The sequence below is a fragment of the Balaenoptera ricei genome, chromosome 19, assembly GCF_028023285.1.
Source record: "Balaenoptera ricei isolate mBalRic1 chromosome 19, mBalRic1.hap2, whole genome shotgun sequence".
NCBI classification, from domain to species: domain Eukaryota; kingdom Metazoa; phylum Chordata; class Mammalia; order Artiodactyla; family Balaenopteridae; genus Balaenoptera; species Balaenoptera ricei.
This window is the reverse complement of record NC_082657.1, coordinates 970,048-996,831: the sequence shown is the minus strand read 5'-3', so window position 1 is coordinate 996,831 and position 26,784 is coordinate 970,048. Positions and strand designations below refer to the sequence as shown.

At 45.4% G+C, this 26,784-nt stretch overlaps 2 protein-coding genes across 5 annotated transcripts; both read left to right on the top strand.

The window, feature by feature from the left end:
* The first annotated feature begins 350 nt into the window (after positions 1–350).
* On the top strand, positions 351–26,419 carry ZNF551 (zinc finger protein 551). Of its 4 annotated transcripts, XM_059905578.1 has the most exons (6): positions 458–640; positions 3,579–3,707; positions 16,348–16,469; positions 16,548–16,751; positions 20,178–20,301; positions 21,696–26,419. In XM_059905578.1, exons 4-6 carry the CDS (start codon positions 16,719–16,721, stop codon positions 23,600–23,602), a joined length of 2,064 nt encoding a protein of 687 aa, XP_059761561.1. In that variant the 5' UTR covers positions 458–640; positions 3,579–3,707; positions 16,348–16,469; positions 16,548–16,718; the 3' UTR covers positions 23,603–26,419. The 4 variants fall into 4 exon arrangements, with proteins under 4 accessions (XP_059761560.1, XP_059761561.1, XP_059761562.1 ...); XM_059905577.1 differs by lacking the exons at positions 458–640; positions 3,579–3,707 and adding an exon at positions 351–444; XM_059905579.1 differs by lacking the exon at positions 3,579–3,707.
* Positions 8,658–11,262, top strand: LOC132354036 (zinc finger protein 154-like). The gene is given in 3 exon segments (XM_059905583.1): positions 8,658–9,981; positions 9,984–10,148; positions 10,151–11,262. Coding segments are annotated over 3 exon segments (801 nt in total). The 5' UTR covers positions 8,658–9,542; the 3' UTR covers positions 10,348–11,262.
* Positions 26,420–26,784: the final 365 nt, after the last annotated feature.

Below are 26,784 nucleotides of genomic sequence, written 5' to 3'. Positions count from 1 at the left end.
AACTGCAGACAACATTCCCCTGCAGTCCGCTTTCGGCCCCTTTAAGAGGAAAGGAAGCCCCCTCCCTTCGCTCTTGAAGCCTGGACGCCTTTTCGCAGCGTCCCTCGAGGTGCCCAAGGCTTCTTCTCCGCGGCGGCGGATGAAGAGCGCCCCTTCCCGCGGGCCTGTGGAGTTATGGGAACTACATTGCCCAGAACACACTGCACCAGAAGAAGAGCGGTGTTGCTCCAATGAAAGACCAGGACAGGGGCATTTCCGGTCTTAGGAAGCGTGTCAGGGCTGGACTTCCGGCGACTTCCTGGTTGAGGCAGCTTTTGTTTCCCTCGGACTTGTTTACCGTGTCAGAGGCAGTAGAGCTCTGAGTAGCGGTAGGGACTGCTGCTCCCGGCCCCGCTCCGCCCACAGAGTCCGATGGCGGCGGCGGCGCTGAGGGACCCGCCTCAGGTAAACGCTCGTCCTGCGGGCCCTCACCGCCCTCACCCCACCAGACACGGAAGACCCGAGTGCGGAGCGCCTGCCCACGTGCCCGCAGCCAGGCCGCGGTGTCCAGGAAGATGGGGTCCCTGTTTCTCACAGACAGTGTGATGGCGCGTGGGAGAGGGTTACAGGCGGAGGTACCGGCATGTGTAAAGGCTTGGAGGTAGGACTGAGCCCGGAGGCTTCTGGAAACTTGGGGTCCAGCCTTTGTTTTTAGGGGACAATGAGTGTGAGGGGGAGTCACGCCTGGACTGGCAAACAGAGGTACCTGGGAGCCATGGAGAGTTGTGAATGGAAGAGGAACACAGTCTGTGTTAGGGTTTTATTTATTTATTTATTTTTTGGCCGCACCACTCGGCATGTGGGATCTTAGTTCCCCAACCAGGGATAGAAACCAAGTCCCTTGCAGTGGAAGCGCAGAATCTTAACCACGGGACTGCCAGGGAAGCCCCTATATTAGGGTTTTAAAAGTTTACTAAAAAGCTGCTCAGAGAGGGAACAGTCGGGAATGTGCGTGATGAGAACAGTGAGGCACAGATAAGTAGAGTCCTTATCTAGGGTCAGAGATCTGGTTATAGGCAGCTCTGAAGACTGAAACACAGAGGTTAGTAAATTAATCCGAAGTCACCTGGTTCCAGGGCTGGGTGGGGATACGGGGGAGTCCTGTGCACATGGAACCCAGCCATGGTTCCTTCCTCTTCCCACAGATTCTGGAGGTTAAAAAAGAACTTAGGGAATCTATACAAGGAAAGAGAGCATGTCCCAGGCCCTCACTAGTCCTGACATCAGCGGTATAGTGTCTGGAATTGTGGTGTCTTGAGGCACTTCCTGTGCTGATTTCCTGTCTCTTGCCTGTGGGGACCCTGGGAGTACCCCAATGCAGGCCAATCGGTAACATAGTGGTGTTCCTATTTCTGGCAACCAGTGTAAACATATGGTGTGGGAGTTATCTCAGGAACATATAGCAGCCTGAGCAAATGCTCAGTGTGACTGAGTTGGGAACAGGGTACAGTAGGTCTCCATTCTTTCTGTTAAGAACAAAGAGCAGGGAATCAAGAATCAGGCCTGTAATGTGGCTGCCTGAGAATCTGGGCATCTATTATGGAGATAATGGGAGATTTGTATAAGAGAAAGGAGTTGGTCTTGTTTAGGTTTAAAAGGCTCCACCTGGCTACACAGTGGAGAAGAGATTATGGGGTTAAGGCAGGTGGCAGGGAATTCAGGAGGAGGTTACTGCTATAATCCAGATGAGTTTGATGGACCAGGGTTATGACCATGGAGGTGGGAGAAAAGGTTGGATTCCAGGTCCTTTTTTTTTTTAAATCAATTAATTAATTAATTTATTTATTTTGGCTGCGTTGGGTCTTTGTTGCTGCGCTCAGGCTTTTGTAGTTGCAGCGAGCGGGGGCTACTCTTCTTCGCATTGCACAGGCTTCTCATTGTGGTGGCTTCTCTTGTTGAGGAGCACAGGCTCTAGATGTGCGGGCTTCAGTAGTTGTGGCTCGCGGGCTTCGTTGCTCCGCGGCATGTGGGATCTTCCCGGACCAGGGCTCGAACCCGTGTCCCCTGCATTGGCAGGCGGATTCTTAACCACTGTGCCACCAGGGAAGTCCCTCCAGGTCCATTTTTAATGAAAGAGCTGAGTAGACTTTGGATGGTGTAGGTGAGGGAGAAAAAGGAGGAGCCAGAGATGACCCTAGAGTTTTTCATCCTATCAGCTGAAAGGATGGAAGCTCCAACAAACTGGCATGGGAAAGTTGGTGGTAGGTGAATTTTCCTTGGGAACATCAGAAGTTTTGTTTTGGTCCTGTTAAGACTTTGAAAAGTTTCAGAGAACAGTTAGTGGAGTGGGCAGTTGGACACACAGGTCTGGAAATCTGGAGAAGGCTTTCAGGAGGGAGACTTTCAAAAGTGATGGCTGTTATGTAGACCAGGGTAGAGCTGTGGATGTTGTTTAGGAAGGGAATGCAGATTTTAGTGACAACGCTATTGGAAAGTCAGAAGGACTAGGGTGCATACTAAGGAGTAGTTTTCTTCCTTGATACTATTGGGGTTGCTGGACCTCACAAAAAGAGATTAGGGAGAGGGGTGATAGTGGAAATGGTGTGGGTTGATCTAGCAAGTAGCCAAGGCTTCCATGGGATGAATGAACTGGAGATAGCTGCTCCTATGTCCAGGAGGCATAGGAGTAATTGAGACAAGATGACACTGAGGCAGGGCTCCTGCTAATTCACTACTGTATGAATTCACCAGGATTTGGTGGTGAGCTTTGATGGGTTGTAGGATGTTTCATTCTTGCTAGTGAGTAAGGTCTGGGGCGAATATGGTCACTTGGGAGAGTCACTGTGCTGGGCATGTGGGACTGGGCTTTTAATGAAGTTTGGGTGGAGAGCAGAAGGTTGTGGTGGCTGAATGGACAGCAAGTGCAGCATGGAAGTGGAAGAGGGTTATGGATATCTGAAATTCACATGTGGCTCTGGGTGGTTAATATTGAAACAAAGATCACAGGCAACATCAATCATCAAAGCAGCATTGAGAATTTACCTGGCTGTGGATCCATCAGAGGATTGGGGTTGTACTAAATCATGTTAGTAATTTTCAAGCACTCTTCTGGATGCCGTTTGCCAAGTACATGGGTGAGTCCAGGGAGATGTCTGTGGTGTGGGGCAGGAAGGTGGCAGAGCTGGGGAAGTGCAACTGTGGGGTCTGAAGATGTGAGAGATGTGTCTACACAATGATGTGCACAAGGAGAGAATTAAGAGCTGATGGTCCACAGGCCCTGGAGTTGGGGCCTTAAGGGTGAAGCATGAGCCCAAATTTGTGTCTTGGAGGCACAATCTGGGACGCCCCAAGGGAATTGCTTGGCAGGCCCAGAGCTGAGATGGCATTTATGTGCTGCGGCCCCCCGCCCCCCATCTTTTGTTGCTGAGCACAGTAATTAATGGAACCCTGAGGAGAGCGTGGGCATCAGTGGCACCAGGGCCTGGTATCTCCTTTGAGGTGGGGAGCTTTGAAAGAGGATGATCGTGGAGATGTGTGAGGAGTTGGACTGTGGGTTCTCAGAGAATATTCGTACTTTCATTTGTACTAATCATGACAAGGTGGTGTGACCTTTGAGGACATTGCCGTGTACTTCTCCTGGGAGGAATGGGGCCTCCTTGATGAGACTCAGAGATGCCTGTACCTCGAAGTGATGCTGGAGAACTCTGCACTTGTATCCTCGCTGAAGAGTAAGTCCCTTACTCTTTTTTTTTTTTTTTCCCCCTTACTCTTCCCAGTGACCTGGACTAGGCTCTATCTTTCCTCCCTTCCTTTTCTTCAGAGGATGTTGTCTTCTTCTCACATATGGACCATGGGAACTGCTTCCTTGCCTAGCTTTCTGAGTAGTTGCTGTCATAGCCAGGGCTGGGTTGTTTACCCTGCTCTCTCCTTTCTTTTGTAGCTTAGTATCTGCTGTACTGATCTCTAATAGGTAAGGATTTGAGGTATATAATCTTGTAGTGAGCCTAATGAAGTCTACCTTATTAGGGAAGAGCATTTTTCATATAACTGTGGGCTGTTTGTATGTATTCTCTCCATGTCCGTTGCCCATTTTTTAACTCTATTTTTTTGTTATTAAGTCTTTTGAATACCTTGTATATTTTGGATGGTAACATCTTATCAGATACATGGCTTGCAAATATTTCCTCCCATTCTGTAGATTGCCTTTTTTTGTTGTTGATTATTGCGTTGCTGTGCAGAAGTATTTTCATTTGGTGTAGTCCTAGTTGTTTATTTTTGCTTTCATTGCCTGTGCTTTGGTGATATCCAGAAAAATCATCGCTAGGACTAATTTCAGAGAACTTTTTCCTTAGGTTGTCTTTAAGGAATTTTACGTTTTTAGGTCTTACATTTAAGTCTTTAATCTATTTCAAGTTACTTTTTATAAGTGGTATAAGACAGGAGTCCAGTTTCATTTTTTTTTTTTACCTGTGGATATCCAGTTTTCCTGACACCATTCAGAACTTACTCTCCCTGCCACCACCACATTTTATGTTTTTGATGTCACAGTTCAGATATTCTTATATTGTGTATCCATTAACAAGTTATTGTGGCTATAATTATTCTAATCCTTTTGTTTTTAACTTTTATACTTGAGTGATTTAAACACCACCAATACAGTATTATAGTAATCTGAATTTTACTACATACTCAGTTTCACCAGTGAGTTTTATATTTTCCTATGTTTTCATGTTTCTATTTATTATCCTTTCATTTCTGCTTGAAGAACTCCCTTTGGCTTTTTTTTTTTTTTTTTTTTAAGTTTCAGGTATTTATTAATCAGTGTAAACCCCAACACAAAACACCAACGTGATTTCATGCATTTAGAGGGGAAATATTTCCTGGTTAAGTGGAAAATTGTACAGATGGCTTCTGGAAGACCTTCATTCTAAGAAGCATTATAGTGAAACATTTCATTTAGAAGTCTGGAACTTCTTTCTTCAGTTTGCTGTAATCGACATTCACTGAGTAGAACTTGTATTGATCATTGGGACCCAGTTTTTTCCAGGGTTCTAGGTTATTCTTTCTTTTTTTTCTCTTTGGCCACGCTGGGCAGCTTGCGGGATCTTAGTTCCTAGACCAGGGATTGAACCCTGGCCACAGCAGTGAAAATGCCAAGTCCTAACCACTGGAGTGCCAAGGAACTCCCTGGGTTATTCTTTCTGTCCCAGCTGACATCTGGATTGAACAATTCCAGGTGCAAGACATACAATGCTGCTCCAGTACCTCCCACTCTAATAAATACAAAGAGGGGATCAAGCTAGGATGCTTCTTGGCCTGACCAGTGATCTGGTAGAGCATGGTTGCGACAGAGGCCTTCAGTTCAGATGGAGAGAAAGACAAATGTGCAAGGCCCAGGACTAAGTAGTCTCTTCTCCCTTTGGCATTTCTTAGAAGTCAGGCTGAGTGTCATTGAACTCCCTCAGCTTTTGTTTGTCTAAAGTCTTTCCTTAATTGTGCAGGACAGCTTTGCTAGGTAAAGTATACTTGTTTGGCAGTTTTTTTCTTCAGTGTTTTGAATACAGTATCTACAGGAGATTTGTTCCAGGAGCCCGTGTGGATACCAAAATCTGTGGATGCTCAAGTCCCTTATATAAAATGGCATAGTACAGTGAACAGAATGAACCCTCCATATCTGCAGGTTTAGAATTCACAGATTCAGAGGACCAAGTGTATATCATCCCACTGTCTCCTAGGCTGCAAGACTTCTGCTGAAAAATCTACTGATAGCTTTATGAGGGTTCCTTGTGTGAAGGAGTTTCTTTTCTCTTCGTGCTTTCAAAATTCTGTTTGGCTTTTTTGCTTGTTTACTGACAGTTTTGTTTATAATGTGTCTTGGTAATATCCTCTTTGGAATGAATCTGTACAGGGACCTATGAGCATCATGAATTGGGTGTCCACATCTCTTCCCAGACTTGGGAAGTCAGACATTATTTCTTTAAACTTTCTGACACTTTTTCTTTCTCTCTCTTCTTCTCCTGGGACTCCAATAATGCAAATATTGTTTTGCTTGGTGGTATTCCATAGTTTACCTATGCTGACTTCACTTTCTTGCCCCCTCTGGCTGGATGATAAATGACCTGTGTTTGAGTTCACATATTCTTTCCACTGCTTGACCAAGTGTGTTGTTGATACTCTGTTGCATTTTTCTTTTCATTTGTTGTATTCTTCAACTTCAGAATTTCTGTTTCTTTTTTATGATTCCTGTCTCTCTGAACTTCTTGTTTTGTTCCTGTATCATTTTCCTTATCATGTTGAGTTATCTATCTGTGTTCTCTTGTAGCTCACTGAGCTTCCTTTTTTTAAAAGTTATTTTATTTATTTTTGGCTGCATTGGGTCTTTGTTGCTGCGCATGGGCTTTCTCTAGTTGCGGCAAGTGGGGGCTACTCTTCGTTGCAGTGCGCGGGCTTCTCATTGCAGTGGCTTTTGTTGCGGAGCACAAGCTCTAGGTGTGTAGGCTTCAGTAGTTGTGGCTCGCGGGCTTCGTTGCTCTGCGGCATGTAGGATCTTCCTGGGCCAGGGCTCGAACCCGTGTCCCGTGCATTGGCAAGTGGATTCTCAACCAGTGCACCACCAGGGAAGCCCCCTCACTGAGCTTCCTCAAAACATTTATTTTGAATCCTTTGGTGGTTCATAGATCTCCATTTCTTTGAGGTTGGTTACTGGAAAATTATTATGTACCTTTGATGGTATTATGTTTCCTTGTTTTTCATGTTTCTTTTATCTTTGTGTCAATGTGTGTACGTGTGGTGAATCAGTCATTTCTTTCAACCTTTTGGGGTGAATTTTGGTTAGAGAAATAGCTTCACCTTTATGTGAATGCAAGGGTGGTGGCTGGGTGGGGTATTGTGGTTTTGACTCCAGTGAAGACCCCGGGAGTATAGTCTCTGTGCAGATCTGTCAGCTGAGATCAGAATGGTGAAGATTGTAGGGGTCCTCAGTGACCATGGCAGCAGTAGTATGCAGTGGTGGCAATGGCTTTTGGAGTCTTTGGTGCCAAAGACTGCTGGGAATCCACTGATCTCTTTTTCTCCCATTGAGGATGTTATGGCTAAGGGGATTTCCTTTGGAATCCATGCTGATGAACTCTATAGGATCCTCTAATGTGAAAACTGGGGAGTCTGCCGCTATCGGACAGGTTCTTTGTTGTCAGTGACAAAGCCTGCTGGGGTCCTCCACAGAGCAGGCCACTAGGGACCATGATGGCACAAGCCCAGTGGCTGACACAAGTAGCTCTCACTTACGTACTTTGATCCTAACCATCCAGGCATCTCTGCTAAGCCAGTTTTCCCAGCAATCCTTTCTGTGCAGTTATTCTCCTTCTTTTGCTCCACTGTGTTGCTGTTTGTCTTAATTGGACACTTATGCTGTACCCCGCACCCACCCCAGGGCTATTTTTATTCATTGATAGCTGTCTAATTGTTTTTGGAAAGGGAATGAATGCTAGTATCTCTTATTCTGTCGTCTCACTGGCATCACTCACATAGATCTCTTTTCTCTAGTCTTTTTTTGTGCTGAGTTGCTCTGGGACAGTGCTGGCCATTCTTTTGTGCTGTTTTTCTCTTAGGACTTGCATCATGTGTCCCACGTACTTGCTCAACTAGGAGTTGGGGGGAGAATCCTTTGTGCATCACAGGATAGACATGACTCCAGTCATGGAAGAGTGGGCTCAGAGGGAGCCTGGCCTTGGTGAATGGCAGTTGGCGATGGTGTGAGACCAGGGCTGTGTGTAAGACCATACCAGAGACCTGTCCCATTCAACCAGTGTTTTGTTTCCATTGCCTGGGTCCACATCCCATTGCCATTTGTTCTTCCACATTGTTGATACTTTGCCAACTTGTCAGTTCTAGTAGTTATCATTTACACTCTGGTTTCCTTCCAGCGGTAATCTCGATCTCTCTAAACCCCACATCTCAACCATTTCTTTGACAGGTCTCCCTGTAGTGCTCTCCAACATCAGGCCATGCATGCTGTGCTTGGAGGTGTGCATATATCCTTATATTGACTTTCAACAGTATCTACTCTGTTGCAGTTGATTTTCATGGGATGGGTACATTCACATTCTTCTACACAACCTCATGTCAACCAACAGGAATGGTTCTGTAGGAAGCCAATGACAGAGGAGTAAGTTGTAAACCCTACCTCTGTTCCTCGTGTTATACACTGTCTTTGTGTCCTTCCCTTGGTGGGGTTTCCACTGTTCGGTGACTTTAGGAGCCCAGCAGTGCACAGCAGCCATTTCCTCAGAGTTCAACCTGCTTGTCTTCAAAAGTATCCCTGGACCCATGCCTAGATGTGACAGATGCACATTTGTGATGGGCTTGCCCCATTCCTATAGTGTCAACATATACTTCACCAGTATTTCTTTGGGTTCAGGTTGTTGCTGTGGAGCACAGGATGCAGAGGTACCCTTTGAACAAAGCATTTCTATAGGAATCTCACAGGCCAGAACTCCCAGTCCAGCTGCATCTTCCCAGAAGACCCACCCCTGCGAGATGTGTGGTCCAGTCTTTTTTTTTTTAATATTTTAAAAAATATTTATTTATTTATTTAATTATTTTTGGCTGCGTTGTGTCTTCGTTGCTGTGCACGGGCTTTCTCTAGCTGCGGTGCGCAGGCTTCTCACCGTGGTGGCCTCTCCCGTTGTGGAGCACGGGCTCTAGGCATACGGGCTTCAGTAGTTGTGGCTCGTGGGCTCTAGAGTGCAGGCTCAGTAGTTGTGGCACACAGGCCTAGTTGCTCTGTGGCATGTGGGATCCTCCCGGACCAGGGCACGAACCCATGTCCCCTGCATTAGCAGGTGGATTCTTAACCACTGCGCCACCAGGGAAGCCCTGTGGTCCAGTCTTGAGAGACATTTTCCAGTTGGCTGAGCAGCAGGGAACACAACACGGCCAGAATCTCTTGAGGTGTGGGGCATGTGCAAAATGTTTTTATTTCAGGGTAAGCAAACAACACCAGAAGCAGCACATGAGAGAAAAACCCTTTTTAGGCAGTGTAGACAAGGCTTCACTTGTGAAGAACTGCAATTTCCAGGAGTCAGGGAAGCCTTTTACCTGCAGGGAGCTTGGGAAGGACTTCCTAATCTTGTCAGGACACCTCCAGCAACAGGCCACTCACTCCCAGGAGAAGCCAAACAACATCTCTGAGTGTGGGGTGACTTATCAAAGAAGAAAAAATCATTATACCTGGGGAGAATGCAAGAAAGCCTTTAACCCCCAAAACACACCTGATCAGGACCAGGGTGTCCACACTGGAAGACAGTGTTTTTGTGTGCCAGGACCCTGGGAAAGCATTCAGGTTCAAATCCTTGTATGTTGTGCATCAGAAAGTCCACACTATAGAAGGGCTTTACATGTGTGGTGAATGTGGCAAATCTTTTAAGCGGAGCTCGACCCTCAGTCAACATGAAAGAGTTCATACTAGGGCAAGGCAGTACAAGTGCAGCAAATGTGGGAAATCCTTTAGCTACAAATCTTTGCTCGTTTATCTCCAAAAAAGTCACATTGGAGAAAAATGATACATGTGCAGTGAATGTGCACAATCTTTTAGCTATAGCTCCATCCTTACTCAACAACAGAGTGTTCACCCTGGAGAAAGGTCTTATGAGTGCACTGAATGTGGGAAGTCTTTTACTGATAGGTCTGGCCTCCATTATCATCAGAGAGTTCACACTGGAGGAACGCCTTATGAGTGCAATGAATGCAGGAAGTCTTTTACCTATAGCAAAGACCTCCATTATCATCAGAGAGTTTACGAAGGAGATAGGCCTTATGAGTGCAGTGCATGTCGGAAATCTTTTACTGCTAGGTCTGGCCTCCATGATCATAAGAGAGTTCATACTGGAGAAAGGCCTTATGAGTGCAGTGAATGTGGAAAGTCTTTTACCTGTAGCACTGGCCTCCATTATCATCAGAAGATTCACAATGGAGAACGGCCTTATGGGTGTAATGAATGTGGGAAATCTTTACTGCTAGGTCTGGCCTCCGTTGTCATCAGAGAGTTCACACTGGAGAAAGGCCTTATGAATGCAGTGAATGTGGAAAGTCTTTTACCTGTAGCACTGGCCTCCATTATCATCAGAAGATTCACAATGGAGAACGGCCTTATGGGTGTAATGAATGTGGGAAATCTTTACTGCTAGGTCTGGCCTCCGTTGTCATCAGAGAGTTCACACTGGAGAATGGCCTTATGAGTGCAATGAATGTGGGAAATCTATCACCTTCAGCTCCGGACTTTGCTGTCATCAGAAAGTTCACACTGGTGAAACACCTTGTAAGAGTAATGAATGTGGGAAATCCTTCAGCAAAAAATCTACTTTCTTTTAACATCAAAGAGTTCACACTGTGTAAAGGCCTTAGCTTTTAAGGAAATGTGCGATTGTCCTGTTGATTATAATGGCACTAAAGGAGCCATCTCTCTGAGTTCAGTTTTGTACAAATGTTCACAGTTAGGAGATCCCCTGTAAGTCTGAGTTATATGAAAGCATGTGTGGCTTGTTATATACTCTCTGATCTGCTCAGGGCTCTTGCCAAATTTATGTCACTGCCAATTTCTATGGCCAAAGACGTTTTACCTTTACCACCTGGCAGGTCCACACAGTTTGCATCAGTCACCATCCCAGTGTGCTCAGGGAAGCTGACCACTGGTCTCCCATGTAAAGGTTTGTGGATTCCTGTAGTCTCTCACTGATATTCTCCTTAAGGCCGTTACTGCAGAGGCGGGAACACAAAGGTAGTGAAAATGGAGATCTGTAGTCCTGGGATGTGGCTTTGCGGCCCAGTCTGTATTCCTGTTGATGTGGTTGGAAACATCCTTCATTGCTCACCAATGTTGGCTTCCACTGAGGCAAGACTGATTCTCAGAGGGCATGAGGAGAGACATGGTGGTCAATATAGCATTCCCAAATTTATTTTCTTAAAAGGGATGCACAGATTTGTGAAATGTAAAGCCATTTTTTATAGCTTTATTTAAAAGTATAATTTACATTGAATTAAACTTTATACATTTTCTTATATACATAATTTAAAGTATACTATTTGATAAGTTTTGATGTAGGTATGAACCTGTGAAACTACCATCATAGTTATAATAATGGCCATATCCATTGCTGTATATTTACCTCACATCCTTTTATAATCTCTCCCTGCCCTTCCCTCCCTCCAAATAATCATTGATTTACTTTCACTTAAAATTGATACCTTTGCATTTTGTAGAATTTATATGGTGGGAATCATTAAATATTTACCCCTTTTTTTCCAGGTTTACTTTATGTTGTATAACTACTTTGAGATTCATCAATGATATTATGTGAATACTTCACCTTTTAATTTTGCTGAGTATTCTTATCTTTGGATAAATCGGTATTTGTTTATTCATTCATCTGTTTATGGACATTTGGGTTATTTCCAGATTTTTGACAATTTAAAAATAAACGTGATACAAACATTTGTGTACATTTCTTAAAATGAATATATTTTATCTTTTGTCAATAACTTTGAGTGCAGTGTCTGAGTCATAGGGTAGGTGAATGTTTAACTTTTGAAGAAACGAACAAATTTTGATCTAAAATGACTACCTTTTTGCATTCCTACCAGCAGTGTATGAGGGTTCCATTTCCTCACATCCTAGTGAATACTGATTTGTTTAATTATTTTAATTTTAGCCCTCCTTTTTTTTTTTTTAATTATTAGCACCTTTAATTATTATTTATTTATTTATTTGGCTCTGTTGGGTCTTCGTTTCTGCACGAGGGCTTCCTCTAGTTGTGGCAAGCGGGGGCCACTCTTCATCATGGTGCGCGGGCCTCTCACTATCGCGGCCTCTCTTGTTGCAGAGCACAGACTCCAGACGCGCAGGCTCAGTAGTTGTGGCTCACGGGCCTAGTTGCTCCGCGGCATGTGGGATCTTCCCAGACCAGGGCTCGAACCCGTGTCCCCTGCATTAGCAGACAGACTCTCAACCACTGCGCCACCAGGGAAGCCCTAGCCCTCCTTTTTTAAAAAAATATTTATTTATGTATTTGGTTGTGCCAGGTCTTAGTTGTGCCAGGCAGGCTCCTTAGTTGTGGCATGTGAACTCTTAGTTGCGGCACGCATGTGGGATCTAGTTCCCTGACTAGGGATCGAACCCGGTTCCCCTGCATTGGGAGCGCAGAGTCTTATCCACTGTGCCACCAGGGAATTCCCCAATTTTAGCCCTCTTAATAAGCTTGTCATGCTATTTCAGTGTTGCTTTAATTGGATTTCCTTAAGGATTCATGATGAGCATTTTTTCGGATGTGTATATGCTATCTGTATGTCTTTGGTAAAATGTGTGCTCATATCATTTGGGCTATTTTCCTTTATGAGTTAGGGCTATTTCCTTTTAACAAATAGGACAGTAAAATAACAAAGATATATTGGAATTTTACCCATTTTACTCCTTGAATAACATAAGTGATTCCTTTGCTTTATGGAATAATTGTTTTCAATTCCGGAAAAATATTTCCTAATTTCTGCAAATTTGGGGACTTCCCTGGTGGTCCAGTGGTTAAGAATCCGCCTTCCAATGCAGGGGACATGGGTTCGATCCCTGGTTGGGGAACTAAGATCCCACATTCAGTGGGGCAGTTAAGCCCACGTGCTCTAGAGCCTGCGCACCACAACCAGAGAGAAGCCCACGCACTGCAATGAAAGATCCTGCATGCCGCAACTAAAATCCCACGTGCCACAACTAAGACCCGACGCAGCCAAATAAATAAATAAATAAATAAAATTATTAATTTTTGCAAATTTGTATGCTATACACAATGTAATGTTCATATTTATCATACACTTAATTTGCATTATAGATTCATCTGCATTATTAACACACTTCATCACTTTCCTAAGTTAGATGTTTAATAATATAATAAAGCCCTGCTTTGTAGTTTTCACCCATTTTCCTGGTCTATCTTGGGGATTGGTGGGTTGGAGCAGGACTTTAAGGTGGACCAGGTGTGGGACTTCCCTGATGGCACAGTAGTTAAGAATCCGCCTGCCAATGCAGGGGACATAGGTTCAAGCCCTGGTCTGGGAAGATCCCACATGCCCCGGAGCAACTAAGCCTGTATGTCACAACTACTGAGCCTGCACTCTAGAGCTCGTGCTCTGCAACAACAGAAGCCACTGCAATGAGAAGCCTGCGCCCGCAACAAAGAGTAGCCCCTGCCCGCTGCAACTAGAGAAAGCCTGTGTGCAGCAACAAAGACCCAATGCAGCCACAAAAAAAAAAAAAAAAAGGTGGACCAGGTGGTATTAGAATAGACATTCCGAAGCCCTTCTGGAAGCCAAAGAATAGGTCAGTGATAAGACTCCCCAAACGTGGGCCATACAATGTGGGTTTAAATCTCATCGCCAGCCATCACTGGGACCACAGGCAAAACAATTCACTCTGGGTTGTCTCCTGTGTAAAATGGGGATAAAGAGCAGCCCTGCTCTCAGGCCTTTGGAGGAGCTGAGGTGCCCGTTCTGTGTGCAGTGGCTACACCACCAGCCACACCTGCAGGTGATATCCCCAAGCCACATACCTCTGGGCCCTTCTGTCCCCAGGTGCTTGTGAGAAACAAATGGGGCTTTCTAGAACCCTCTGATCCACTGGAGGACGTGGCTTCAGGTTACTGAGGTCTCAGTGTGGAATCCCAGGGAATCTGTGGGCCACTCTAGAGCTCCCCAAGATTTACTTCACTGACTGTGACAGGGAGGTGATGAAGGTGTTCACCATAGCCTCTGTGAGGGTCAGTCAAAGCAACAAAACACAGCCCGTACTGGTACCAGGATTCCAGGATTTGCATTTGGAGCATTTCTTTTTAATTCTCACAGCACTCTGGGCATTGGGAGCTATCACTGTATCGCTGGGGAAATCCAGAATCACAAAGATGAAGTGGGTCCCCCAAGGTCGCACCACAGACGAGTATCAGATTCAAGAGGCTGGATTCAAACCTGGAAGTCTAGCTGCAGAACTGGGGACAGTCCCTTTATCATGGCACGTGAAGCCCGGGGTGGGTGCACAGTGAGGTTCATGGAGACTCAGCTGCTGCTGCTGTTATTGTTGGAATTATTTTCGTGATCGTTTCCCCATTCCTTGGATGTCCCAGAGCAGTTAATGTCTACTGTGGAAAACAGAATGGAGGTTTCTCAAAAAACTGAAAATAGAACTACCATGTGATCCAGCAATTCCATTCCTGGGTATATATCCAAAGAAAACAAGAATAATAATTTGAAAAGGTACATGCACCCAATGTTCATAGCAGCATTATTTACAATAGCCAAGATATGGAAGCCACCTAAGTGCCCATCAACAGATGAATGGATAAAAAAATGTGGTACACACACAGACACATGCATGCACGCACACACACAGTGGAATACCACTCAGCCATAAAAAATGATATTCTGCCATTTACAGCAACATGGATGGACCTGGAGGGTATTATGCTCAGTGAAAAAGAGAGAGACAAATACTGTTTGATATCACTTACATGTGGAATCCAAAAAATACAGCAAACTAGTGAATATAACAAAACAGAAACAGACTCACAGATACAGAGAACAAAGTAGTGGTTACCAGTGGGGAGAGGGAAGAGGGGAGGGGCAAGATAGGGGTAGGGGACTTAGCGGTAGAAACTGCTATGTAGAAAATAAATAAACAACAAGGATATATTGTACATCACAGGGAATTACAGCCATTATTTTGTAATAACTTTTTTTAAAATTTATTTATTTATTTATTTTTGGCTGTGTTGGGTCTTCGCCTCTGTGCATGGGCTTTCTCTAGTTGCGGCGAGCAGGGGCCACTCTTCATTGCGGTGCACGGGCCTCTCACTGTCATGGCCTCTCTTGTTGCGGAGCACAGGCTCCAGACGCACAGGCTCAGTATTTGTGGCTCACGGGCCCAGTTGCTCCGCGGCAAGTGGGATCTTCCCAGACCAGGGCTCGAACCCGTGTCCCCTGCATTGGCAGGCAGATTCTCAACCACTGCGCCACCAGGGAAGCCCCTGTAATAACTTTAAATGAAGTATAATCTATAAACATTTTGAATCACTATGTTGTACACCTGAAACATAATATTATAAATCAACTATACGTCAAAAATAAAAATAAATGTTTAAATCAGGGAAAAAACATTGAGCTCAGCTTAACATCTCTTCTCAGACTTTAGTATCTCCTAATAAAAATTATTGAGGTCTTAACTTTTTTCACCTTCTTCAGATGCTTCCCCAGAGTTCTCTCTGCCACTCTTTGACTAACTACATAATCATTATAAATAGTTCCTTATAATTCGCATTTCACAACTTTTTTTTTTCGATATCATCTATTCCTCATGCACAACAGTCCCAACAATCACTGGAGAAATGATAACCCCCTCCCAGCAAGGAGATGAGATGATGGGGTTCAGATGCCCCTTTTGCACATGCCCTCTGCCTGAGTACACTATCACTCATTGAGCAGGCACTACACTATACCAAAACAATTTCATAAGTTGCTCTCCATTTGAGATAGATGTCAGATTCCTAAAGGGACTGAATATATCTTTAGCCATTGAGTAAGAAATATTAAGTGGCTAGACAGTTCTCCTTTATGGTTTAGACACAATCAGTGAGGATACAGGCATGAAAGATGTTCTCTGGGAAACAGAGGCAGAGACAACTTCTTGTCCTCCTGTTTCAGGGAGGCCTAAACATCGTTACTCATCGTCCAAGTCATGGCCCTAACTAGACATACAGAGTTAAAAAACAACCAACACTTCTAACTGTATGTATTTGAATAGTAAGAAAACGTTTATTACATTCCAGCTAAGACCGGATGCATTTTGAGTCTGAATGAGAATATGTCCGCTCGCATTTGTAGCCTTTGGAAATAATTGGAATAATCTTTTTAGCCACAGGGGGCCATTTTGAGCTTATAGAGGCCGGAATAATGTCTCTAAACAAATGATCCGTGGCAGACAACACTCCCCGGAAACCCGCGAACCGCCCCTTTAAAAAGGGGTAATCACATTCCTTTCCCCCCAAGGTTAGTCATTTCCCAGCGCCACTCTCAGTGCCCCAGAACCTTTTTTTTCTTTAGTTTAAGTATGGCTGATTTACAATATTATATTGGTTTCACGTATACAACATAGTGATTTAATTTTTTTTTTTTTTTTGGCCCTGCCAAGCGACATGTGGGATCTTACCCATGCCCCCTGCAGTGGAAGCGCGGAGTCTTAACCACTGGACCTCCAGGGGTCCCGTGATTCAATATTTTTATAGCGTGTACTTCATTTAAAGTTATTACAAAATAATGGCTATATTTCTCCGTGCTGCGCAGAACGTCTCTTCGCCGAGATGGACGCCAGGAATCTCCTCCTGCGCAGCTGTGGAAACTACACTACCCAGAGGGCAATGCGCCCAATGGTGGCGGAGTTGAGCCAATGAAAGCCCAGGGCAGAGGTATTTCCGTGCGTGGGCTTCGCTTCGGGGCGGGACTTCCGGCGTCTTCCTTGTGGCGGTCATTTTGGCTTTTCTCAGGTCGGGTTGCCCACTCAGAGGCTCGGAGCCAGGGGTCCTAAAAGAGAAGGTGCCAGAGGCCTCCACAGAGGCGGGTCCAGGGCTTGGCGGCGGCACACCTCGTGGTGACCCGAAACAGGCTGAGATCGGGACCTCCACGCCTCACAGACTCCGCTTCGCCCACAGACTCCGATGGCGGCGGCGGCGCTGAGGGACCCGCCTCAGGTAAACGCTCGTCTTCCGGGCTCTCACCGCCCTCACCCCCCCAGACACTAAAGCCCCGGGGCGCCTGCTCACGTTCCTGCAGCTCGGGGCGCGGTGTCCGGGACGGTGAGGCGGTCGTGGGTAGGTCTTTTTCTGACAGTGGGATGGTGCGTGGGAGAGGGAGACAGGCGGAGGGACCCGCAAGTGCAAAGGCTGGGAGGTCGGACTGAGGCGGGAGGATTCGGGAAACCTGGAGTCCGTCTTATGTCTGCAGGACATAAAGAATGTGAGGCGAAATTGTGCCTGAGGAGATTTACTTTCATTCTGAAGGGTGTGAGCAAAAGAGGGACACTGAGATAGGATTCTAAAAGTTTTCCAAAGGCTGCTCAGAGGAAGAACAGACAAGAAGAGAGATAATAGATACGGGAAAGGTCGACTCCTGTAAAAGATTACACAGCTGGCAAGAGTCTGCTCTCAGGGCTGAGGCCCGGAGGTAATTCAGACATCTCGAGCTCACCTGGCTCCTGGGCTGGCCAAGGGTACTTAGCGGTCTGAGCCCAAGGATGCTGGCCGTGGTGGTCAAACTCCCAAACGACCTGTCTTCCACAGATTCCTGTAACTACGGAATCGCTTAGTAATACTGGTTTGTGGAGTTTATTTCAGGGTCTCGTTAGTCCTCACCCCACCCTTGTGGTCTCTGGGGTAATAGCGTCCTGGTACTGTTTTGCCACTCTTCCAGGCCTTGGGCCTGGGGGCCTTGAACAAACACCAGGCCTAGGGTTATGAAGGATGGTTCCTATTTTTGGCAACGAGTGGAATGAGATAAGGAAAGTACCAGATCAGGCATAGGTACCAGAATGTGCAAAGGCCTGGAGGGGAGGCGAGGGAGGGTTCAGGGACCTGCAGGTATCTTTTCTTTCTCATGGGAACTGAGAGCAGTGGAGCAGGAGGCAGGTCTGGAACGGCTTTTTTTTTGGTTGCGTTGGGTCTTCATTGCTGCGCGTGGGCTTTCTCTAGTTGCAGTGAGTGGGGGCTACTCTTCTTTGTGGTGCGTGGGCTTCTCATTGCGGTGGCTTCTCTTGTTGTGGAGCATGGGCTCTAGGTGAGCGGCTCTCTGTGGCCTCAGTAGTTGTGGCGCACAGGCTTAGTTGCTCCATGACATGTGGGATCTTCCCAGACCAGGGATTGAACCCGTGTCCCCTGCATTAGCAGGCGGATTCTTAACCACTGTGCCACCAGAGAGTTCCCTGGAACAGCTTTGTGAGAAATTGGGTGTCTCTTCTGGAGGTGATAGGGGCAATGAGAAATTTGGAGCAGTGGAGACAGGTGATCTGACCCAGGTCTCAACAGGCTCCCTGTGGCTGCAGCATGGAGAACAGTATTGGCATCAGGGAGGAGATAGGAAGACCAGGGAAAAGGATACTCCTATAGTCTGGGTGAGTGTGCTGGTAGCTGGACCAGGGTGGTGGCCATGGAGTTGGGAGATGTGGCTGGATTCTGGATTGGTGTTTTAGGTATGGCAAGCTGGATTTTCTAATTTTGAGGTTGAGAGAAGGAGTCAGGGATGAAGTGAAAGTATGGATTTTACATGTGGAAGGATGGAAGCTCTACCAACTGATACGGGGAAGTCCATAGTAAGAGTAATTTTCACTGGGGATATTAGAAGTTCTATTCTTGACCTCTTAAGGATATGAGGTTTTTCAGAGTGCAGTTTGTGGGCATCTGGAACTCTGAGGAGGAGTTTGGGATGGAGACTTATCCAGAAGGTAGTAGACAGTGTGGACCAGGGAGGAGCTGTAGATCGTTTTAGTATGGGGAGTCCTCGTGAGGAAGATAATGGTAATAATAGCCTAGGAAGAAGAGAATGGGCCTGCGGACTGGGTTTCCTGTTTGGAGCCCTGGTTGTGGGAGGTGGGTGTCACAACATGGGTGAAGGAGTTAGTCACAGAGAGGGTTGTAAGGGTAAATGTTTTGGCATGCGACCAAGGCTTCTGAAGGATCAGTGGACATGAGATGGATTCAGAGGCATCATCGGGAGTAATTCAGACAAGCTGGTGTTTATTCACTGCTCTACCAACTCACTAGGGTTTTGTTGTAACCCTTGGTGGGACCTGGGGTGTTCTAGTCAGGCTGGCAGATTAGCTTGGGGACACAAGTGGTCATCTGGGAAACTCACAGATGATGTAAAGGGCCAGGCGCTGGGCCGTGAATGAGGGTTAGGTGGAGAAAGGAAAGCTATGACTGGTGAGGGTTCATCAAGTGCAGCAAAAGTGGAGTAGGGCCATGGGTATCTGAGATCTGATATGGTTCTCAGTGGGTGAGATTGAAGCAAGGGACAGTCAAGGAAGGAGGCCTTCATAGCAGGACTCAAGGCTGCCTTTGTCAGTGGGGACCGTCACCGTCTAGGGTCGTACTTGATCGTGTTTGAATTTGCCAAGCATTCTGTGGATCACATATACTGAGTAATGAATAGAGAGGCTGAGGAGATGATTTTGGTGTAGGGCAGGAGGGGGGCTGTGGCTGTGGGAGTGAAGTTGTGAGAGAGCTGTGGTGGAAAGAGTGATGTGCACATGGAGAGGGAGTGTGAACTCACGGTTCCAGGGCCCTGGTATTGGCATAAGAGTCAAGGGTGAGCCCAGGATTGCTGGTGTCTGGGAGAAATGATCTGGGGAACCCCAGGGGAATTGCCTGAGAAGAGTGGGGTGTTGTGGCTTTATGTGCTAGGTCCGGAGCTTAGATGACATCTGTCTGCCCACCTGTCTGTTATTTAGGGCTGTCACAGTGATCAGTAGGACCATGATGAGACAATGGGTATCCGTGCCACCTGAGCTTGGAAATCTTGACTGAGGTGGGGAAGGGAGAGGGGTAAGCAAGTGATAGATTGGGGAGGTGGTGAAATTGGGATCCTAGGGGGAAAGCTGGTCATGAAATGAACTATCCCCATCATGGCAAGGCTGTGTGACCTTTGAAGTTGTCCCTGCGGGAATGCAGCTATGGGAGCGAAGTGTGGTTCAAAGAATGATGTGCATGTGAAGAGGTAGTGTGAACTAATGGCCCTAGAACCCTGTTGTTGGGGTCATAAGGGTGAAGGAAAGACCAGTGTCAGATCACTCACACCCTCCCTGTGGCCAGCGTCTCTCCCTAACCTATGTGTGTGACACCCACCTTATTGACAAGAGGCAATGTGGCCTACATGCAAGACCCAGTGGTCAGATGTCACCTATCTGCTCATCTGCCTATTGATGTGGGAAGACACAGTATCAGTGGGAATGTAAGGAGAGAGTGATTCTAATGGCACCAAGGCCTGGTATCTCCTCTGAGGTGGGGAGTAGAGTGAGCAGAGGATAGATTGGGGCAGGGGGTGAGGGGAGTGGGGAACGTGGCATGATGAACTTGGAATCCTAGGAGAGAAGCTGATGGTGGAATGAACTGTCTCCATTATGACAGGGTATGAAATTTGAGGATGTGGCCATTGACTTCTCCCAGGAGGAGTGGGGGCTCCTTGATGAGGCTCAGAGACTCCTGTACTACAATGTGATGCTGGAAAACTTTGCACTTGTAGCATCCCTGGGTAAGACCTTCACACTCTTTCCAGTGTTCTGAGATGATGTCCTGTTTTTCCTTTTTTCCCTGGAGTTAGCATTGTCTTTTCCACAGCTGGATCATGGGCTCTGCTAATTTCCTCTGCTTTCTTGTCAGATGTGCTGTGGATGCCAGCACTGAGCTGTGTGTCATGCCCTGAGTAATGGACTCCCCAAGCATCCCTAACACCTGTTGCCTCCAAAGTGCAGAGATGGGTCTGGGAGTCAGGAGTCTTGTAGTTGGCTTAATGAATCCCACGTTGCTTGCCCTCTCCCTGGTGGAGTGACTATGTCCAGATCCATGGCCTCCAGTTCTTCCCACTTCTTCTAGCTAACAGTTCTTTGTGACTGCCTGTGCCAGATCATGGTCATTACTTACATGATCCATGGGCTGTTTTTGTAAGACTCTCCTTTAGTTGTTTTTTGTAATGTTTTCTTTTTTTTTCCCCAGGAATATCTCATTTTATTAGAGACTTTTTAAAAAAAATTGAACTATAGTTGATTTACAATGTTGTATAAGTTTCTGGTGTACAGCAAAGTGATTCAATTATATGTAATGTTTTCTTTACTGAATACTGTCATAGGGCAAGTTGCTCTAGGCCAGTGCTGGCCACTCACCTATGCTGTCTTTCATAAGACTTGTGTTATTCAGGTTCTGAGTAGTTGTACAATGGAGGGTGCAGAGAGAACCCTGGTTGTTTCACAGAGTAGACATGGTAAGATGGTCTCAGAGGAGAGCCTGCCTGGGCCTGGTGAGTGACAGCTGGGGGAGGACATGACATCATGGCTGTTTTCATATCAAACCAGGAGCCTGCCCGGTGACCAGTAGTGCCACTGACCGCACCTCATTTCTACCTTTTCCCCATACTTGACACTTTGCTGACTTGTTATTTCATCTGTGACTTCCGGCTCCTGGCTGCCTTCACCTTTGTGGCTTCCATGGGTCACCTGTTCCTCGGTACTGCTCCCTCTGCAGTGTTCTCCCCCATTGACCTGCACATGTATCATGAGGTGTGCACATATCCTTAAATATTCCTTGAACGCCAGCTACTCGATTCCATTTGGATTTTACTGGGGCAGGACACAACCAGCCTGCCCCACAGCTGAAGGTTGTTGGCAGAGGAATGAGTTGGAAACCTTGCCTCTGCTCTGTGTGGTGCAACCCATCCTTGTGTCCTTTGTCTGGTGAGGTCTCCCTTATTTGTGATCTTCAGAGGCCTGCCCACTGCTGCCAAGCAGCCACTTCCTCAGCTTGCCCCCAGCTTCCTTGTTTTTAGAACAAACCCATGGCTCATTCTTTGTTGTGTCTGACACACCTTTGTAATGGGGCTTCACTTTCCCACCAAAGTAAACATGCATTTCCTCAGCATTTCTCTGCTTTCAGGTTGTTGCCATGGGACAGAAGATGAGGAGGCCCCTTCTGAGCAGAGTATATCTGTAGAAGGAGAGTCACAGGTTAGGGCTTCTAAGGCAGGTCCATCCACCCAGAAGACCCACCCCTATGAGATGTGTGTCCCCATCTTAAAAGATATTTTGCAGCAAGCTGAGCACCAAACAGTATACCCTTTGCAGAAACCAGACTTGGGTGGCACATATGTGAGGTGCTTCTGTTTCAGTGCAAACCTTCACCAGCAACAGAGGCATGACAGTGGAGAGAAGCCCTGGAAAAGAGATGTGGACAGGGCCTCGCTTGTGAGGAGCTGCAACTTCTTTGTGCCAGGGAAGCCTTTCACCTGTAGGGAGGTTGGGGAAGACTTCCCAGCCACCTTGGGCCTTCTCCAGCACCAGGCCACACCCAACAGTGAGGAACTACAGAGTGGCAGCAAGAGTGGGCAGGCCTTTCACAGTGAAAAAAGTCATTACAAGTGGGGTGAATGTGAAAAAGTTGCCAGCCACAGCCACACACTTGTTCAAGATCAAAGTGTCTGCTCTAAAGAAGGGATTTATGAGTGTAACAAATGTCGGAAAGCCTTCAACTGCAACTACAGACTTGTTCAGCACCAGCAAATTCACACTGGACAAAGGCCATATGAGTGTGGTGAATGCGGGAAATTCTTTAGCCATATCTCTGGCCTTGTTAAACACCAGAGAATTCACAGTGGTACAAAGCCTTATGGATGCAGAGAACGTGAAAAATTATTTACCCACAACTTTAGTCTTACAAAACACCAGAAAATTCACACTGGAGAAAGGACTTATGAATGCAGTGAATGTGGAAAAGTCTTCAGTCACAAATCCAAACTCATTCACCGCCAGAGACAACACACTGGAGGAATGCATTTTGAGTGTGGTGAGTGTGGGAAATTCTTTAGCTACAAATCCAACCTCATTGAACACCAGAGAGTTCACACTAAAGAAAGACCTTATGAGTGCAGCGAATGTGGGAAGTCCTTTAGACAAAGTTCTAGCCTTTTCCGACACCAGAGAGTTCACACTGGAGAAAGGCCTTATGAGTGCAGTGAATGTGGGAAAGCCTTTAGACAAATTTTTAATCTCTTTCGACATGGTAGAGTTCACACTGGAGAAATGCCTTATGAGTGTAGCGAATGTGGGAAATCTTTTAGCTGCAAATCTGAACTCATTCAACACCAGAGAATTCACAGTGGAGAAAGGCCTTATGTGTGCAGTGAATGTGGGAAGTCCTTCAGACAGTTCTCTAACCTCATTCGACACCGGAGTGTTCATACTGGAGAAAGACCATATGAGTGCAGTGTTTGTGGAAAATCCTTTAGTCGCAAATTTATCCTCATTCAACATCAGAGAGTTCACACTGGAGAAAGACCTTACGAGTGCACTGAATGTGGAAAATCTTTTATCCGCAAATCTGACCTCATTCAACACCAGAGAATTCATACTGGCACAAGACCTTATGAGTGCAGTGAATGTGGGAAATCCTTTAGACAACGCTCTGGGCTTATTCAACACCGGAGAATTCATTCTGGAGAAAAGCCTTATGAATGTGGGGAATGTGGGAAATCCTTTAGCCAAAGTGCTAGCCTCATTCAACATCAGAGAGTTCACACTGGGGAAAAACCATATGAGTGTAATGAGTGTGGAAAATCCTTTAGCCAAAGTTCTAGCCTCATTCAACACCAGAGAGGGCACACTGGTGAGAGGCCTTATGAGTGCAGTGAATGTGGGAAGCTCTTTACCCACAAATCTGACCTCATTCAACACCAGAGAGTTCACACGGGAGAAAGACCTTATGAATGTAGTGAATGTGTGAAATCCTTTAGCCGCAAATCTAACCTTCTCAGACACTGGAGAGTTCATGCTGGAGAAAAGCCTTAAATGTGCAGGGAATGTTTTATTTCCTCACTCAGTATAGCAACACTGGAGGAGACTGTGAGAGCCATTTACCTGAATTTAAACCTCTTTTATTCAAACATACACCATGCAAGATTGCTCATAAGTTTCAGTTACACCTAAGGCTTTAAGGAGATACATTATACTTTGTAACCTGCCCAGAGCTGCTGTTAGATTTATGTCACTGCCACTTTCTGTGGCTGAAGCCATTTCACCCCTGTACATCAGGCACCACTCCAACAGGCTCAGGAAAGCTGAACTCTGTGTTCTGCCATCTGCTTGAGGAAATTATGAATAGCCCAAGCCCTTAGCAGGATCCTCATTCCTTTCTCTCTGATTTTAGGGAATGGACCTGACCCAGGTTGGGTCCAAAGGACCTATCCTCAGCTTGCTAAGAAGGACTACCTTTTTCAGGGACATTATTGTTCTCACATCATACTTTTGATGAATTTTTCCAGGTTCTAATTTACCAACCTGGAAACTGCTTGCTGCACATTGCTCTGGTTTGTGATCTTTTGTAAAGGCCTCCTCTTGCACCTTTAATTTTTGGCGGTTCTTTTCTCTCTTCCATGGGGGTTTGGAAGCAGAATTGTGATCTGTAGCATGTAGAGGTGAACAGATTAATTTGCATTGCTTCCCAAGGCCTTAAAAGAAAGACTGCAGGTCTCTGTGGTCCTAATTGGTGGACTGGTGCCAGGATTTTCGGAGAGGTCGGAAGTCACCCTGAAGAGGAGGCCTTTGTTGTGAGAACCCCCAGTGCTTCTGTGACCAACATGAATTTTATTCCCTTGTTCACATAATTCCCAGAACCATTGAGGGGACCTCATCCCCAGGTCCTATAAAGGAGCCATGTGCCACGATGTACAAATTTTCAATGACATTTTCAGTGTCATTTATTGTTAGACTACAAGAGTCAGGTAGAACCATAATTTGTGTTACTGAACCAAACTCAGGTCCACTTGCCCATGTGCAGCACAGCCAATCTACTGACACCAGGTTGTGATGAAGTGAAGTACAGCATTTACTGTAGGGCATCAAGCAAGAAGAATGGGCAGCTAATGTTCAAAAGACCTGAACACTCCAATGGTTTTCAAGGAAGGGGTTTTTTTTTCTTTTTTTTTTTTTTGTGTGTGTGTTTTTATTTTTTTGTTTTTATTTATTTATTTATTTTTTGTTTTTCCCTTGCTGCTTTTAATATGTTTTCTTTATTTTATTTTATAATTATTTTTTTAATCAGTCATCAATTTTATACACATCACTGAATACATGTCAATCCCAATCACCCAATTCAGCACACCATCCTCCCCACGCCACTGCAGTTTTCCCCCCTTGGTGTCCATACGTTTGTTCTCTACATCTGTGTCTCAACTTCTGCCCTGCAACCCGGTTCATCTGTACCATTTTTCTAGGTTCCACATACATGCGTTAATATACGATATTTGTTTTTCTCTTTCTGACTTACTTCACTCTGTATGACAGTCTCTAGATCCATCCACGTCCAAGGAAGGGTTTTTAAAGGCAACATTTGGTTTGAGTGTTGCAGCTCGTGGACTTTCTTCTGATTTCTTAGTATTGAGGTAACAGGGTGATGTTTTAGTTATCTTAATCATCAACCTGCTAGTTCCAACCAGTCTGGGGTCTATGTGCTTGTGGACAGCATGTAGTCACCATCTTCCACCTGGGTGCGGGTCTTGGTTTCTGCTGAACAGCACAAAGATATGTGTCAGATTGTTGTTATATGTATCATTTGAGGAGGAACAAGGACTCTGATTTATTGCTGAACTGCTGTTTAAGCTGTCATTACTTTCCTTCCTTGACTGCTTTTCCTTTGTGTCTGTATTCCCTCACTTCCCTAATGAGGAACTGCTTGAGTCTGCTCTTTGGAACTCAGGGAAGACCTTGGAGACTAAAACCTCTTTCTACTAACAAACAAGGGACACATGGAGGGGCTTTTGTACCCAGGAGGGCCTGCAGGGTCCTGCTTTTATTTGATACTCCTCAATCCTGAGGGGAACAGGGTCAGGACAAGAAAAGGAATACAGTTTTGGGTAGAGATGTTAATCATAAATTTACCAAGGGGACTTGGTTTTTGGGGGGTTGGTTTTGTTGGTGCAGAAACACTGGATTAATAGGGAGTTGAGGAACTGCAGTAAATTAGATGGAATGTTCCTCTTCTAAAAGTTCATCCACAAATGCTTCAGTGACTATGTCCTGTGTGATGAGTGTGTACAGAAATTCTCAGGATCTCCATAACTGTATTTCCTGTAGCTGAGGTTTGTGGATTCCTATAGCCTTTCTGGGCTGTTCCCTCAAGGGCATTGCTCTACTGGTGGGAAAACAAGGATAGAGAGAAGGGCAGTCCTGTAGTCCAAGGATGTGTCTTTTGTGACCCAGCGAGCAGTTCTGTTGATTCAAGTGGCAGCAACCTTCATTGCTCGCCAATATTGGCTGCCACCGAGGCAAGGCTGCACTTCCCAGGGCATAAGGAGAGAGATGGTAGAGACCATACAGGGTTGCCAACCTAATTTTCCAAGAGAAGTGGGACATCTATGCTTTTATTTGGAACCACTTTTTAAGGCTTTCCTAAGATTTAACAAAGGTTAAGGTAACCCTTGAACAACATGGGTTTGTATAGTTGATGTGCAACAAAGTGCACTTAACTAATGGGTACAATTTGATAAGCTTTGACATACATGTAAAGCTGTGAAACCATCATCACAATCATGAAAGTAAATTTATGTATCACATATTTACCTCATGCTCTTTTGGAAACTCATTTCCTACTCTCCTCAGCCCTACAGACCATCATTGATTCATTGATTCACTTTCCTTTACAATAGGTTAGTTTGTATTTTCTATAATTTTAAATAGGCATCATAAGATGTATACTCTTTTTTAAAAACTGATTTACTTCATGCTGCACAATTATTTTTTAATTCAACAATGATGCTTATATTAGTAGTTAATTCTTTTTATTGCTGAGTAGTCTTCTATGGATAACGTCTTTGTTTATCCATTCATCTGCTTATGGACATTGGATTATTTCCAGGTTTGGGGTATTATAAATAAAGCTGCTTTAAATAATTGCATTCAGTTCTTTATATGGATATATGTCTTATTTCCCATGTGTTAATAACTCAGACTGTTGCAGTGTAGGTAGATGTTTT

Bases quoted from the DNA above. Each gene is read 5' to 3' on its own strand.
- ZNF551 (XM_059905577.1), top strand. From the start codon at position 16,719: ATGGCGGCGGCGGCGCTGAGGGACCCGCCTCAG. The intron at 16,752-20,177 runs GTAAACGCTCGT...CCATTATGACAG, and splicing joins CGCTGAGGGACCCGCCTCAG to GGTATGAAATTTGAGGATGT. The intron at 20,302-21,695 runs GTAAGACCTTCA...CTCTGCTTTCAG, and splicing joins TGCACTTGTAGCATCCCTGG to GTTGTTGCCATGGGACAGAA.